General features: G+C 43.3%; 1 protein-coding gene across 4 annotated transcripts in view; it reads left to right on the top strand.

The window, feature by feature from the left end:
• LOC138760353 (probable methyltransferase TARBP1) overlaps window positions 1–15,237 on the top strand; it is a 276,950-nt gene extending 261,713 nt beyond the window's left edge. For 2 of the 4 annotated variants that reach the window (XM_069930829.1, XM_069930826.1), the window contains one exon: window positions 14,909–15,237. In XM_069930829.1, the coding sequence (XP_069786930.1) occupies window positions 14,909–15,074 (166 nt within the window). In that variant the 3' untranslated portion in view covers window positions 15,075–15,237. Of the gene's footprint in view, window positions 1–9,556; window positions 9,671–14,908 lie in introns of all 4 variants that reach the window. The other 2 variants (XR_011355556.1, XM_069930827.1) reach the window with 2 other exon arrangements.
• The last annotated feature ends 570 nt before the right edge of the window (window positions 15,238–15,807 follow it).

Genomic DNA, 15,807 nt, shown 5'->3' with positions numbered 1-15,807 from the left:
TATGCAGAGCTCCATGCTCCTGCCTAATGTCATCATATTTTCTCCTAACCCAATTAAATGTATTCCCAAATTGTCTGTTCCTGTTCTTCTCCAGCACTACGGTAAGGGAGAGAGAGTTGTGATCACTCTCTCAGAAATGTTTATCCACTAAGAGATCTGACACCTGACCTGGTTCATTTCCCAATACCAGGCGAAGTATACCCTCTCCTCTAATGGCCTATCTATATCTATTGTATTAGGAAACAATCCTGAAAACACTGACAAATTCTTCTCCATCCAAACCCTTCACTCCCAGACGATGCTAATCAATAGTAGGAAAGTTAAAATCACCCATTCTTACAACCTTATTATTTTTGCACATTTCAAGAATTTGCCTCACTATTTGCTCCTTGATTTCTCTATTACTATTGGGAGGTGGAGGGGGGTATCAAATACACCCAGTAGTGTTATTGTCCCCTTCCTGTTCCAGACTTCCACCCACACTGTCTCATTAGACCATCCCTCCACTACTTCTCCCTTTTTCTGCAGCTGTGATAGTATCCCTAATCAGCAATGCCGCCCCCTCACGTCTTTTATCCCCTCCCTGTCCTTTTTGAAACATCTAAAGCGCAGCACGTTCAGCGCTATTCCTGCCCTGAGACAGCTCTGTAATTGCCACAGTCTTAATTCCATGTTTTGACCCATGCTCTAAGTTTAGTTGCTCTATTCATAATACTCCTTGCATTAAGTACAAACATTTCAACCCATCCAATTTACTGCATCGATGTTCTGTCTACTGACTGTCCTTCCTCACAGTCTCACTACACAGAGCAGCTACTCTTTACCAACTGCTCCATTATCTGGCCCACCACTGGTTCCCATGCCCTTGCCTAGCTAGTTTATTTATAATGATGATTTTTCCTCCTTTCTGTCCTCAGTTTTAAAACACTGGAGCAACACACAAAATGCTGGAGGAACTCAGTGGGATGCTCAGCATCTATGGAAGGTCAACACATCTGGTCAAAACTTCCATCAGAAGGCTTCCACCAGTTATCCGCCATTTGCAGTTTCTCCTGTTTACTTCCTTAAAACAGTGGCTTTTTTGCAGTTCATTGCCCCAGTGAGGTATTTTAGAATGAACCATAGAACACTACAGCACAGAAAATAGGCCATTTGGCTCTTCTAGTCTGTGCTGAAATATTATTCTGCTCGTCCCAAGTACTTGCAACCAGTCCATAACCTTCCATCTATGTATCTATCCAATTTATTCTTAAGAGTGAGCCCGCATTTATGATATCAGATGGAAGCTCGTTCCACACTACCACCACTCTCTGTGTGGTTCCCCTTTATGTTCCCCCTGAACATTTCCCCTTTCACCCTTAACCCATGTCCTCTGGTTTGTTTCTCACCTACCCTCAGTGGAAAAAACCTATCTACATTTGCTCTGTCTATTCCCCTCAAAATTTTAAATACCTCTATCGAATCTCCCCTCATTCTTCTATGGTCCAAAGAATAAAATCCTAACCTGTTTATCTTTCCCTGTAATTCAACTCCTGAAGACCCGGCAACATCCTAGTAAATCTCTGCACTCTTGAGTTGTGGAGGTCAGCACATTTTGTAGCTCATTGTTTACATGGAATAATTAGGCCAGGGAATATATTGTGAATGAATACAATTTCTGATCTATTGTGATTTTGAAGATGTTTGTTATACATTTCCAGTTAAGTGGGAACTGCTCATATCTTAAACCACAGAAATAGGGCCCTGTGATTCTTCCAGTCGGTGCAGAACCATTTTTTTTGCCTAGTCCCACTGACCTGTACCCAGTCCATCGCTCTCCATTTTTCTCCCATCCATGTACCTGTCCAAATTCTTCTTAAATCTTAAAATTGAGCACCCATTCACCACCTCAGCTGACTGCTCGTTCCACTCTACCACCACTCTCTGTGTGGTTTCCCTTTATGTTCCTCCTGAACATTTCCCCTTTCACCCTTAACCCATGTCCTCTGGTTTGTTTCTCACCTACCCTCAGTGGAAAAAGCCTATCTACATTTACTCTGTCTATTCCCCTCATAATTTTAAATACCTCTATCAAATCTCCCCGCATTCTTCTATGCTCCAGGGAATAAAGTCCTAACCTGTTTAACCTTTCCCTGTAATTCAGTTCCTGAAGTCCTGGCAACATTCTAGTAAATCTTCTCTGCACTCTTTCTATCTTATTAATATATTTCCTGTAGTTAGGTGACCAAAACTGCACACAATACTCCAAATTTGGCCTCACCAAAGTCTTATAACATCCCAATTATTATTTCCAGTACTTAAGGCAAATAAGCCAAAAACTTTCTTTACAGCCCTATTCACCTGTGACACCAATTTCAGGGAATTAGGTATCTGTATTTCCAGATCCCTCTATTCTACCACACTCCTCAGTGCACTACCATTCACCATGTATCTCCTTTCTTGGTTTGTCCTTCCAAAATGCAACTCCTCACACTTGACTGCATTAAATTCCATCTGCCATTTATCAGCCCATTTTTGCTGGTCTAGATCCCTCTGCATGCTTTGAAAACCTTCCTTGCTATCCACAATGCTTCTGATCTTAGTGTCATCTGCAAACTTGCTGATCCAATTTACCACATTATCATCCAGATCTTTAATATAGATGACAAACAACAATGGTCTGAGAACTGATCCCTGAGGCACACCACTCATCACAGGCCTCCAGACTGAGAAACAATCATCCACTGCTACTCTCTGGCTTCTCCTATCCAGCCATTTTTGAATCCAGTTCACCACTTCGAAATCTCTTCAAGGTTTGCCTTCTCCCCTGTTCAAGAGGTCTGTAAGGCCCTCTCTCTCTGCCCCCTCTCTCTAGTTTGTCCCCTCCTCTCTCACCTCTTCATGCTGGTTGTGTCCACTCTCAGTCCCGATGAAAGAAACATCGACCATCCCTCTGCCTCCACATATGCTGCTTGACCCTGCTGAGTTCTCCTGCAGTTTGTTTTACTTTTCCTGCCATTCCTTCTCATGTACTGTGCTGGTTTTTCTGTCAATGTGCAATTAACCACTTGTTCCCAATCTTTCCTGAGAGCAATGTAATAATTTTCTTCTTCAAATATCAACATTTATTTTTTAACAAGCTATTGCCATCTGCCACTACAGACACCTATCTCTCTTCTCATTGGTGTTGAGACCAAGGTGTTTGCTGGCTAATATGAGATAGGCATAAATCTGCATCAAGATTTACTGTTTGTAGCAAATCTTTCTACACAGGGATGGCACGGTTAGCTTAGCGGTTAGCGCAATGCTGTTACAGCGCAAGTGACCTGGATTCAAGTCTGGCACTGTCTAAGGAGTTTAAACATTCTCCACATTTCTGCGTAGATTTCCTTCGGGTGCTCCCTTTTCCTCCCACCCTTCAAAATGTACAGGGGTTGTGGTTCAATTGGGCGGAACGGGCTCGTTGGCCAGAAAGGCCTGTTACCGTGCTCATATGTCTGAATTTTTTTTTGAAGTCCTTTCAAGATGATAATGAGTTTATTGTCTTATTCATTGTGCAATGTTCAGATGCATAGAACTTCTTGCTGCAGCAGAACAAGTACTTGTAAAGAAAAACTAATAGAATTAAATTGAAAAGAGACCATAAATACATAATAGATAATAAATATTCACAGTAATCCTGGTGCAAACAAAATAACTTAAAATTATCCAGACAGTTGTTTTGTGTTGTTGGGATAGTCTATGATTAACGTACCATGAGTGTTGTCTCTGCTATTCAGTCCAATCGATGTCTTGATCTTCCTACTATCCCATCCTCGTTTTTTTTCTCTCTGTTTTGTATGTGTCCTCCCCTTCATCTGGTATAAAGCAACACTGATGGTTGGATTGCTAAGGGCAGCCGATTTTCAGTCCTGTGAGGCGTTAGTCAATCCGATGAAGGTTTAACAGCAATCTAGTTTCATGGCTGTTAAGACCTATGCATATTCTGTATTAATTTCTTTAATTGCATGAATTTAAATACCCTGGCTGAAGTGGTGGAATTAGAACTTGACGCCAAATCAATTGAGCAGGCATTTGATGTCAACCTAGTTCTCAAGTAAGAACATGACATCCTCAGTGCTGCAATGCGTATGAAAGTGGCTGATTTAACTAACCTAGGCTCAAAAATGTCCTTTTATGCAGCCGACAGAGGTGATGGGATGCCGCATAACAGTGATTCTCAATGTTCGAGATTGCCTTTTCTGCTCTGGTTTTTTTTTATGGGGGCACATCAAACAGGACAATCCAATGCTTGTTTCCAATGGAGTGTGTCATTGATGAAACTCTTCAGTGATGTTCCCACAGAGTCTTTGAATAATTTTTGTCCAACTCCTGGGCGTTTGCCCTCAGCCAGCTCACCATGCAGTAGCTCCTTTCGTATTCTTCTACGTGTTTTTCCCTCTGATATAATGAGATCAAAGACAACCTCAATATTCTGTGACAAATACAAGTTCTTTAAACAGCTACCATCAAGGTTAGAGGAACTTCAGCATTTCAATAGTTGCAGATTGCTATTGCGTTAGATTAGGTTTGGTGGAGATAAACCAGAGGGCATGGGTTAAGATGAAAGGGGAGCGGTTTAGTGGGAACATTAGGGAGAACTTCTTCACACAGAGGGTAATGAAAGTGGTGAATGTGGGCTCAATTTTAGCAGTTAAAGAAAAATTTGGACAGGGTCATGGATGGGAGAGGTATGGAGGGCTGTGGACTGGGTGCAGGTCAGTGGGTCAAGGCAGACTAGAAGGACCAAATGGCCGGTTTTCTGTACTGTATTGTTCCATGGTTCTATTTGTTCTAAGAAGGAAATGAAATCTATTTGGCTATGATGTAACAGTAAATTCATAGAGATTATAGTGTTACATCTCACTGGTCTTTTGGAGCAACAAATGTTCTGCAGCGTCAACTGATGAAGCTTTAAATGCTGAATTGATGGAAAATGACTGTTTATTGTTACAGTTGCTAACCAAAAAACCTGTTTCATTATTGACGTACATTATTTTACTGAAAGATTTGCTTTTGGTTAATTTGTCTAATAATTTTGATCATGTTATTTAGTTATACTGAAGCAAAATGCTCTGGTGGAATTATTACGGGCCCAAAGGTCATTGACTCACGCTATCTTGTTACATTTTTGGTTTCTTGCCCTGCACATTCTCCTTGCATTAGAAATCTCTCACCACTCGCACAAGAAACCCTGATGTCTCTGACAAAAACTGCCTGCATGGCTTAGCCCAGTATCACATTCAGGACTTAAACTCTATTCCAGTGATTCTCAACCTTTTTTCTTTCCACTCACAAACCACTTCATGTAATCCCTATGCCATTGGTGCTCTGCGATTAGTAAGGGATTGCTTAAGGTGGAAAGAAAAAAATTTGAAAACCACTGTTTTAATCGTCCCTAATTGACTCGTTATGTGCACGGTTTCAGAACTCCAAAGGAAATGGACCAATGATCTCAAGCAAAATATTTCAGTCACAATTGGGTCTAGAGCACTCACATCCCACTTTAAGCAATCCCTTACTAATCACAGAGCACCAATGGCATAGAGATTACCTAAAGTGGGATGTGAGTGGAAAGAAAAAGGTTGAGAACCACTGCTATTCTGTCAACGATGTAATCATGAAAAGCACCCAAATCAGTGTCTGCTGCCTCATTTCTCAGCTGGAATGTTGTGGGATTCAGAGATTTGAACACTTTACCTATACTGATGGTTTAAGGGTTTACTGTCCTGTTGCAGTTGCAGATTCATCTAAGCGTCTCTTAGATGAAAGGAAGAGATTGCACAAGGGAATTCTTTAAATGTTCCCAGCAACAGTCCTCCCTCAAATAGAGTGTCTCATTGCTTTTCATAGGAAGTATAAATATTGCTGTATAATTTGTAGATTTAAAAAAAAAATAGGCTATGAAATCAGTCATTTCTTAACAATAAAAGCAGAAATTCGTAGAAACACTTAGCATGTCAGACAGCATCTTGAAAAACAGTTAATGCTTCAGGTCAAAGACCCTTTGGATATGCCCTATGACACTGCACTTTGTACTTGTAAACTCCTCTGTTTGTGCCTCCATTCAAACCACTTACTGGACCATCGCCATGGCAACCCTCGGCTTACTTCTTCACCGAGATCCCTTTATCCTACCCATCCTTCTCCCACTCCCTCTGTGTTAAAACTAACTGTTTTATCTCTTCCCCAGTTCTGAGGAAGGGGCTTTGATCTGAAATGTTCAGTCTATTTCTCTTTTCACAGATCCTACCAAACTGAATGTTCCCACCATTTTCTGTTTCTATTTCTGATTTGCAGCATCTACGCTTTTTTTATTTACATTGCTTCATGCACATCTAGTGGATATATGCTTGATGTTATAAAGTTTTCCAAAAAAGGCGGCACGGTTAGCATAGCAATTAGCGCAGCGCTATTACACCGCCAGTTACAGCTGCTATTAGAGCACCAGTTAGAGCTGCTATTACACCACCAGTTACAGCCGCTATTACAGCGCCAGTTTTTTCTTTCTTTGGCTTGGCTTCGCGGACGAAGATTTATGGAGGGGTTTGTCCACGTCAGCTGCAGGCTCATTGGTGACTGACAAGTCCAATGCGGGACAGGCAGGCACGGTTGCAGTGGTTGCAAGGGAAAATTGGTTGGTTGGGGTTGGGTGTTGGGCTTTTCCTCCTTTGTCTTTTGTCAGTGAGGTGGGCTCTGCGGTCTTCTTCAAAGGAGGTTGCTGCCCACCGAACTGTGAGGCGCCAAGATGCACGGTTGGAGGCCATATCAGCCCACTGGCGGTGGTCAATGTGGCAGGCACCAAGAGATTTCTTTAAGCAGTCCTTGTACCTCTTCTTTGGTGCACCTCTGTCTCGGTGGCCAGTGGAGAGCTCGCCATAGAACACGATCTTGGGAAGGTGATGGTCCTCCATTCTGGAGACGTGATCCACCCAGCACAGTTTGGTCTTCAGCAGCGTGGATTCGATGCTTGTGGACTCTGCCAGCTCGAGTACTTTGATGTTGGTGATGAAGTCACTCCAATGAATGTTGAGGATGGAGTGGAGACAGCGCTGATGGAAGCGTTCTAGGAGCCGTAGGTGATGCCGGTAGAGGACCCATGATTCGGAGCTGAACAGGAGCGTGGGTATGACAACGGCTCTGTATACGCTTATCTTTGTGTGTTTCTTCAGGTGGTTGTTTTTCCAGACTCTTTTGTGTAGTCTTCCAAAGGCGCTATTTGTCTTGGCGAGTCTGTTGTCTATCTCGTTGTCGATCCTTGCATCAGATGAAATGGTGCAGCCGAGGTAGGTAAACTGGTTGACTGTTTTGTGTTCTGTGTGCCCGATGGAGATGTGGGGGGGCTGGTAGTCATGGTGGGGAGCTGGCTGATGGAGGACCTCAGTTTTCTTCAGGCTGACTTCCAGGCCAAACATTTTGCCAGTTTCCGCAAAACAGGACGTCATGCGCTAGAGAGCTGGCTCTGAATGGGCAACTAAAGCGGCATCGTCTGCAAAGAGTAGTTCATGGACAAGTTGCTCTTGTGTCTTGGTGTGAGCTTGCAGGCGCCTCAGATTGAAGAGACTGCCATCCGTGCTGTACCGGATGTAAACAGCATCTTCATTGTTGAGGTCTTTCATGGCTTGGTTCAGCATCATGCTGAAGAAGATAGTAAAGAGGGTTGGTGCAAGGACGCAGCCTTGCTTCACGCCATTGTTAATGGAGAAGGGTTCAGAGAGCTCATTGCTGTATCTGACCCGACCTTGTTGGTTTTCGTGCAATTGGATAACCATAACTTGGGGGGGGGGGCATCCGAGGCGCTCTAGTATTTGCCAAAGCCCTTTCCTGCTCACGGTGTCGAAGGCTTTGGTGAGGTCAACAAAGGTGATGTAGAGTCCTTTGTTTTGTTCTCTGCACTTTTCTTGGACCTCGGAGGCTGTCCAGTGCTTCGACATGGCCGTTGTGGTCGTCTGCAGCAGTTAAGTTGAACGTGTCCTCGGTATGCCGCAGATTTAAAAGTCTCGCGTTGCCTTCGCGAGCTGAATCTGTCATTGTGAATCAGAGTCGGTCACCGGGAACATCGTATTCATTAGGCCCAGCTTCTTACGAAGTGCCTGTGGTCAATTTAGACCGCAGCTGCTCCGTAAAAATGTGTAGGGGTCTTGGTCGAAAATTAAAGGATGGAATTTAGCAAATAAATCGGTCATGGCATTTTTACACTGTCATTGGAACAGAAAATTTGTGGCTGTGTAAAAGACATCTATGTGGGTTTCCTCCCAGTGATCTGGTTTCCTTCCATCCTTCAAAACTTATGGGGGTTGTATGTGTGACTGGGTGGCATGGGCTTGTGGGATGGAAGGAAGGACCTGTTACCTTGCTGTATGTTTAAATTTAAATTTTGAATTTAAAGACTCATGCCCCTGAACTTTGTTGCAGGGAAGCCATAATATAACCAAGATACAGACGATTTTAAAAATGTATTTCTCAGAAGGCCAAAATAACAAGAAAGCACTGTAAACAGACCCAAAGGATGCCTGTAAATGAATGGTATTAATTGATTCATTCCTGACAACCCATCTGATCTGTGGCAGTGAGTTTGACCAGCACATATTTGCAGAAAATAATCAATTGTTCATGTGGTTCCCAGGAACACAGCTCTCAACAGAATGATACTAATTGCTCAGACGTCATTAGGATATTAAACCATAACAGAGACATTGGGTCTAATTCTAGAAAAGGGTGAAATTCCTAGAAAGGGTCTGTTGAGATTTACTAGAATGTTGCCTGGGAAGGGCAATTTTCAGCATAAGGTTTGATAGAAGAAATTGTCCTGGTTTTCCTCGGAAACAACAAAGGTGGAGAGGCACGGGATTGTGTTTTAGACAGGGAGGGGGCTGTTCCCATCTGTAGATCTTTAAGTAACACTTAGATTTGGAGTGAAGGGTAAATGATGGGGGAGGAATGTGAAGAACCTGCGTGTTTACACAGGGCTGATGTTTGGTGACTTGCTGTCTGCAAAGAAGGGGAAGCAGTCAGCAAATGCTTTCAAAAGGGAGTAAAACACCAAGGTCTGCAGACACCATGATTTTTTTTAAATTTTTTATTTTTCACACCATAAATCACATTAGCCATGATATACACTTTTTCTTTTTCACACATATACAGTGACTTTTTCTCCCCCCTCCTCCCTCCTTGAAGTAAAAACACAATGCTGGAGAAACTCAGCAGGTCAAACAGTGCACTTCATAAATAACCAATAATTCAGGCCTGAGCCCTTCATCAAGGTATGAAGAGTGGGGAGGGAGGAACACAAGCCCAAAGGCGGAGGTAATAGATGGATACGCGAGGGGAGCACAATATCAAATAGGGGGTGGGGGGGGGGGGGGGTGGCTCTGTGATTGGAGAGGAAAGGAATGGAGAGATGGAGGAAAGAAGACAGAAAGATGGGAAGAGAGGGAGAACAGGGAGGAGGCTAGCAGAAACCAGAGAAGCCAATGTTAATGCCATCCGGTTGGAAGTACCCACCCAGAATATTACATGTTGCTCCTCCAATTTGCAGGTGGCCTTAGTTTGGCAGTGCATGAGGCCGTGGACAGACATGTTGGTGCGGGAGTGGGACGCCAAATTGGTTAGCCACTGGGAGATCCCTGCCATTGATGTGGACAGAGCGAAGGTACTCAGCAAAACAATCCCCCAGTATGCATCCAGTCTCTCCAATCTAGAGAAAGCCACCACGGGAGGACCAGACTCCTACAAACTCATAAATGAAGTGTTGCTTCAATTGGAAGGATTGTTTGGGGCCCTGAATGGGGGTGAGGGAGGAGTGTGGGCACAAGTGTGGCACTTCCTGCAGATAAAGGGGAAGGTGCCAAGGGGGCAATTAGAGGGAAGAGATGAGTGGAAGAGTGAGTCATGGAGGGAGCTGTTCTGACAGAAGGCAGAGAGGGGAAGATGTGTCAGGTCGTGGGATCATGTTTGTAGGTGGCGGAAATTGCAGCTATATTGGATGTGGAGGCTGGTGGGGTGGTGACTAGAGGAATCCTGTTTTTGTTCCATGTCGTGGCAGAGGGGGCCAGGGCAGATGAGCAGGAAATGGAGGAGATGTGGGTAAGGGCTGAGTTGATACAGAATGCCCGATAACATCAAAAAATGCTGGAAACACCCGTGCAACAGAGAGGGATGCACAGGGGTTAATAGTTTAGACTTTGGCTTAAAGTCGTCCACCAGGAAGACGAACCCCTCTTTCTCCCCTTGACTGCTTAACTGTTCCTGCCAAGATAACCTTCTCTATATTGCCTGTTCCCCTGTTTACCAGCAGTTTTCACCATTAATAGGAAACTTAAGAAACTGTCCCAATCTATCAGATAACGTACTATTGAAGATTAGAGGAGTCATACATGGTGCCCTGACCTAAATATATCCTCAAGTCACACCATAAAAACAATACTGCTGTGGGAGCTTGCCATGCACATCTTGGCTGCCCTGTCCTCTGCATCTCAGCACAAGAGCACAGGAAACAAGAGCTTGGTGAGATCCTGTGAAAAAAATGACATAAATCTTGTGACCCCTTTCGTGTCTATTTTTATTGCCTCAACGAAAGCAGAAGTTCAGCACAGATTAATGCATTTCAAATGTTCATAGGGGGGAAGAGGGTGTAGAGGAGATTTACTAGGATGTTACTTGGATTGGAAAATAGTCTTATGAGGCAAGGTTAGCAGGAGCTGGGACTTTTCTCCTTTGGAGCATAGAAGGAAGAGAAGAGACTCAATAGAGGTCTACAAGATTATGAAAGGCATAGATAAGGTGGACAGCCAGCGCCTGTTTTCCAGGGCAGGTTTAGCAGACACCAGAGAACATATGTACAAAGTGAAAGGTGGGAAGTTTAGGGGAGACAATAGGCACTGGCTTTTACGCAGAGAGGTGTGGATGCCTGGAATGCCTTGCCAGGGATGATGGTGGAGGCTGAAACGTTGGGGGCATTTAAGAGACTCTTCGACAGGCATGTGGATGGAAGAAAAATAGAGGGTTATGGGGTAGGGAGGGTTTAGTACTTTTTTAAAAGGAATATATGGGTCGGCACAACATCAAGGGCCGAAGGGCCTGTACTGTGCTGTAGTGTTCTATGTTCTATGAAAGTAAGCCCCTTTCTATAAATCCAATTCTTTTGATACCTTCCTCTGTAATATTTGCTTACACTGTTATGATTCAGCAGTCTCTGGATAAACATGTTGCTGCATGGAAAACTTGAAAGATAATCTGTCCATATAACTATTACGTCATGTAAAGTGGAAAAAAACCAAGCAGTGAATTGGGCAGACAAAAATAAAGTCTGAGTTAGCAGATACTAAATCTTTTCTACCCATCTAAAGCGTAAAACATTGACAGCGCCTTAACCTTTGAGACGATTCTCAGGCTCTCAATCTGGGAGTCCATTTTTCATTTTTTTTCACAAAATTGCCGAGGATATTTCTGTCAGTGGGATGGAGCAATGCAGAGAGAATTGTCCTTTAAATTCACCTGTAATCTACATTCCCATCTCTGCAGTGCACTGTAGCCTCCAGAGTTTGTATTGTCCTCCAGTTTGGGCCTTTTCTCTGTCTTGAGCATAATTGCTCCCCCATGTTCAAGTGAACCGGTACGGACTTGAAGGGCCGACATGGTCTGTTTCCGTACTGTAAACAGTTATATGGTTATATGGTTATGGTTATTTATAACATTACCTTGCATGTGGCCAGATCACAAGGAGCCATCGTGACTTCGGAATTAATTCCGTAAACCCTCTCCACATAAAAACCATTAGTGGTGATCGAAAGTTTAGTTAAACAGTTATGGTTTTTATGTGGAGAGGGTTTACGGAATTAATTCCGAAGTTCAATTTTGTTTTGAAGTAACAGTACCCCTGTTAACCAGAATTTAAGCAACAGGCAAAAAAATTGTGGAAAATAAATAGGTAGAACATAAGAAATAGGAGCATAATAGGAAATGTCGATGTACATGGTGAGGGAAAGCATGCCTTTAACTTGAGCTTAAACTTAAAGTGGGCAACAGGGCAACGATCTGACGAGTAACGTCAATGGAAAGGGAGAAGAAGACAGCATTGAGTTCTCCTTGGAGGCTCGTTCCAGGCAATCTTGAGACATGATTCAAAACATAGAGCCACACATAGTTTAAAGGAAATTATTTGCGAGATTCAGAAAGAGGCCAAGTTGTGAACCTGAAAGCAGTCCAGCCACTCAGTGTATGATGGCCATTGACGATGAGACGTCAGTGCTTCATTCCACCGATTACAATGCGCAGTCAGACAGCACCAGTTGCCGCGATCATTCAGTTTCGTCCACTTCAGGAGGATGCTGACAGCAGACCACAGCCCCAAGAACGAGAGTGTTCTGCTGAGCAGCGCACCCCGTTGAAGGTTGCAACCAAAGCTGAGAAAGAGAATAAAGAAAACAACTAAATTCAGAGGGATTTGGCCTATAAATCGCAGGTGTTCACCGAAGCACCCCCCCCCCCCCCCCCCACACACACAGAAATGTCAACCCTTGGACAAAGAACAACATGATCACTACTAATAGTGTGAGTGTCAGCTATCAGGAGACGGAACCCCAAAGTAATCAAGGCAAAACAAGCCCAAGACGATGAAGAAAACTGACCTCAATTTTGACTTCAGGCAAGTAACTTCAGTAAAAAATACATAAGTTTAAAATTGGTGTGCCTCACCATTAGTTCGCCAATCACACAACACGCAATCTCAAGCAACCAGAAGATTCACTTATCCTGCATCTACCAATCCCATAGGTGCCGTACACCAGGGGTTTTACTGCATCTACCAATCCCATAGGTGCCGTACACCAGGGGTTTTACCTTCAGACATCTATCATATAATAAATCTGAGAGATAGAAACTTGTCCTCAGTAGCATATCATTTCTCCAGATCAGTCTTATTCTGTCCTGTGCGTAAAGAGTAGTAGTTGTTCATGAGACATCGCATGATTAATTACCCATCGCCAATTGTCCTTGAACTCAATGGCTTGTGGAGACACTTGAGTGAGTAGTTAAGGGTCAATCATTTACAGAATGTTATGTAAAGCAAACTGGATAAGGACAGCAGATTTCCTTTTCTGAAGGATGTTCGTGGGTACAGTTTTTAATATTAGCTTTTTATTCTGGGTTTATGTTTTAATTAATTGGGTTATCAGCTCAGTTGAAATCTAGTCTTTGCATCATTGATCTGCACCTCTATTTCCAGTTCAATTACCCTATTGCTATGCCACCATACCCACGACAATCGAGTATTTCTGTGTGTGTAAAGTGTAGGGAGATTCTTAAATGCTAAAGATGTTCTTTCTACTTTTACCTCAGTTGTGAGTGCATTCTATTCATTCTTTAGTCTGCAAGCACTTGAAAAACATCAATGAGAAGTTGTGCTCTTTCCTTCCTGGTTTGTTGTCAGTGGAAGTTCTTTGGCCGTTACAGGACTCCAAGCATCCGACTGAATGCCTGACAGCAAACAGGCACCTGAAAGTCAGAAGTTGCCAAAACCATGACCATTGTCAATTAAATTATAATTCAGTTTCACATCGTCACAGTGGCACAGTTAGCAATGATATTACAGCGCCAGTGGCTGGGGTTCGAATCCAGCACTGCCTGTAAGAAGTTAATGCGTTTTCCCCTTGTCTGCGTGAGTTTCCTCCAGTGGCTTGGGTTCCCCCCGGTGGCTCCAGTTTCCTCCCACTTTTCAAAACGTACTGGGGTGTAAGTCAATTGGGTGTAATTGGGTGACACGAACTTGTGCGTTGGAAGAGCCTGTTACCGTGTTGTATGGCTAATTTAAGAAATTATTTTAGGAATGCAGCAAAGGGCCCAGGCCGAAACATCAGTTACCCTTTACTTCCTGTGGATGCTGTGTGTCCTGTTAAGTTTCTCCAGCATGCTTACGTGTTGAACTCGACCCCACCATCTACAGACTTTCTTGTTAAACTAGATCCCTGAATGAATGTGAAGTGGACAGGAATAATTTTTCTATTTAGATCTTGATCTCACTTATGTGTTAAATGTGATAGAAGGTAGTGGTCTGGTGGCATCAGCAACATCTGTGCTAAAATAAGATAACATTACAACTTGTAAGCACTCCGATTTTGTTTCTGGAATAAACTGCCAAATTCCTTCTTGCTGGAAAATGTTCATGTTTTTTAAAATGCATGCAAGCCATATGGTTTATGGTTATAAATGCATATCCCCATCCACTCTGTCATTAATATGTCCTCTGTGTTGATATTAATAGTTAAGTCAAGATTATCGTCATCTGATTGTACCTGACGAAATGGCATTCTCCAGTTCTCGGTGCAAAACATGCAGGCACCCAACCAGATATAACACATATGCAGGCAAACAATACGTATGCAGGACTAGTATTTCATCCATACAAATAAATCAATATTGTTTCCTGAATACGAGAGTCTTGGATGGCTAGTGTGAGCAGTTCCTTTGGTCGTTCATTATTCTCTCTGTGGGAAGAAGCTGTTTCTCAGCCTGGAGGTGTTGTCTCTGACACTCCTGTAGCTCTTTACTGACAGGAGCACCCTGTGTGCAGGGTGCAAGGGGCCCGCAATGATTTTGCGCACCCTCTTCAGATAACGATTCCGGTAGATAACATTGATGGGGGGGGGGGGGGGGTGTGGGGGAGACTGCAGTGATCCTCTCTGCCGCTCTTATGGTCCTGAGAATTTATCTCCGATCCAGTAACCGAACCACACTGTGATACAGCTGGCCAGGACACTCTCGATAGAGCTCCTGTAGAAGGTTGACATAAGTGGCTGATAGCCTCGCCGTCCAGACTTCTCAGAAAGTGCAGAGATCACTGAAAGCTCTATTAAGATTTTGAGTACATGTTTGATTTTATTTTTTCTTTTAGGAATGAAAGAGAGGGAATTCCAGCCAACTTGATCCAGCACCTCGATGTGTGTGTGGAAATTCCACAGCGTGGGATCATCCGATCACTCAACGTCCATGTGAGTGGAGCTTTGCTCGTGTGGGAATACACACGGCAGCAGATGGTGAAACAGAGTGTTGGACCATAAACTGGGTTGGTACCGGCGTGAAAATTCAGAGATCATCTCTCACTAATGCGTGTTTTCCCACTTACAAATCAATAACTCTTGTGTTGCAGTGAGCAAACAGCTGTGGAGGCAGTCCTCAATCCCCCAATGGATCTGGTGAAAATAAAGTGCTACTGACAATTGGCAGGAGACTGCAATGTTATTAAGATTTTGTCTACTTTGGGGCATGGTTGGAAATCTTGCATCTTTTTGACATATTTTGTTAATGCACACAATGTTTACATTTGTATAAGGACTTGAGGGCAGCAGAGGACTGTTCAGCCCCTGTGCTGATTTCTACCTCATCTCTCTTTGTCTCCTTCCCTGATTAAAAAAAATCTGCCAATCTTCAGTCACCTGCAGAGCTGAACTGCATTTTAGGAGCGAGCAATCCAACTTCCCTCCGCATAGTATCTGAGAGATCCATCTGGCATTTTCAGCTTCTGGCCTTTGGTCGAGAGTTCACCCACCAGATGAAATGTTTCTTTTGCATGGAATCACTATAAGTTATGAACAGGAATCTCTCAAATATTTCAGTCACATTCTCTATAGACTTTCACAATCAATATCGTCTTTATAAATGTAACTGTTGGTGTAAATGTGTCAAATCTGCATTTTTCCCAGTTGAATTTTTTACCCTTTTTCTAATAAAGACTAGCAAAGATCATCGCAATTTAATGAGGTTTTATCATGTTAGATTTCACCTCAGCACCAT

Source organism: Narcine bancroftii, chromosome 4 (genome assembly GCF_036971445.1).
Source record: "Narcine bancroftii isolate sNarBan1 chromosome 4, sNarBan1.hap1, whole genome shotgun sequence".
Taxonomy (NCBI): Eukaryota; Metazoa; Chordata; class Chondrichthyes; order Torpediniformes; family Narcinidae; genus Narcine; species Narcine bancroftii.
This window is presented reverse-complemented; position numbering and strand designations above follow the sequence as displayed.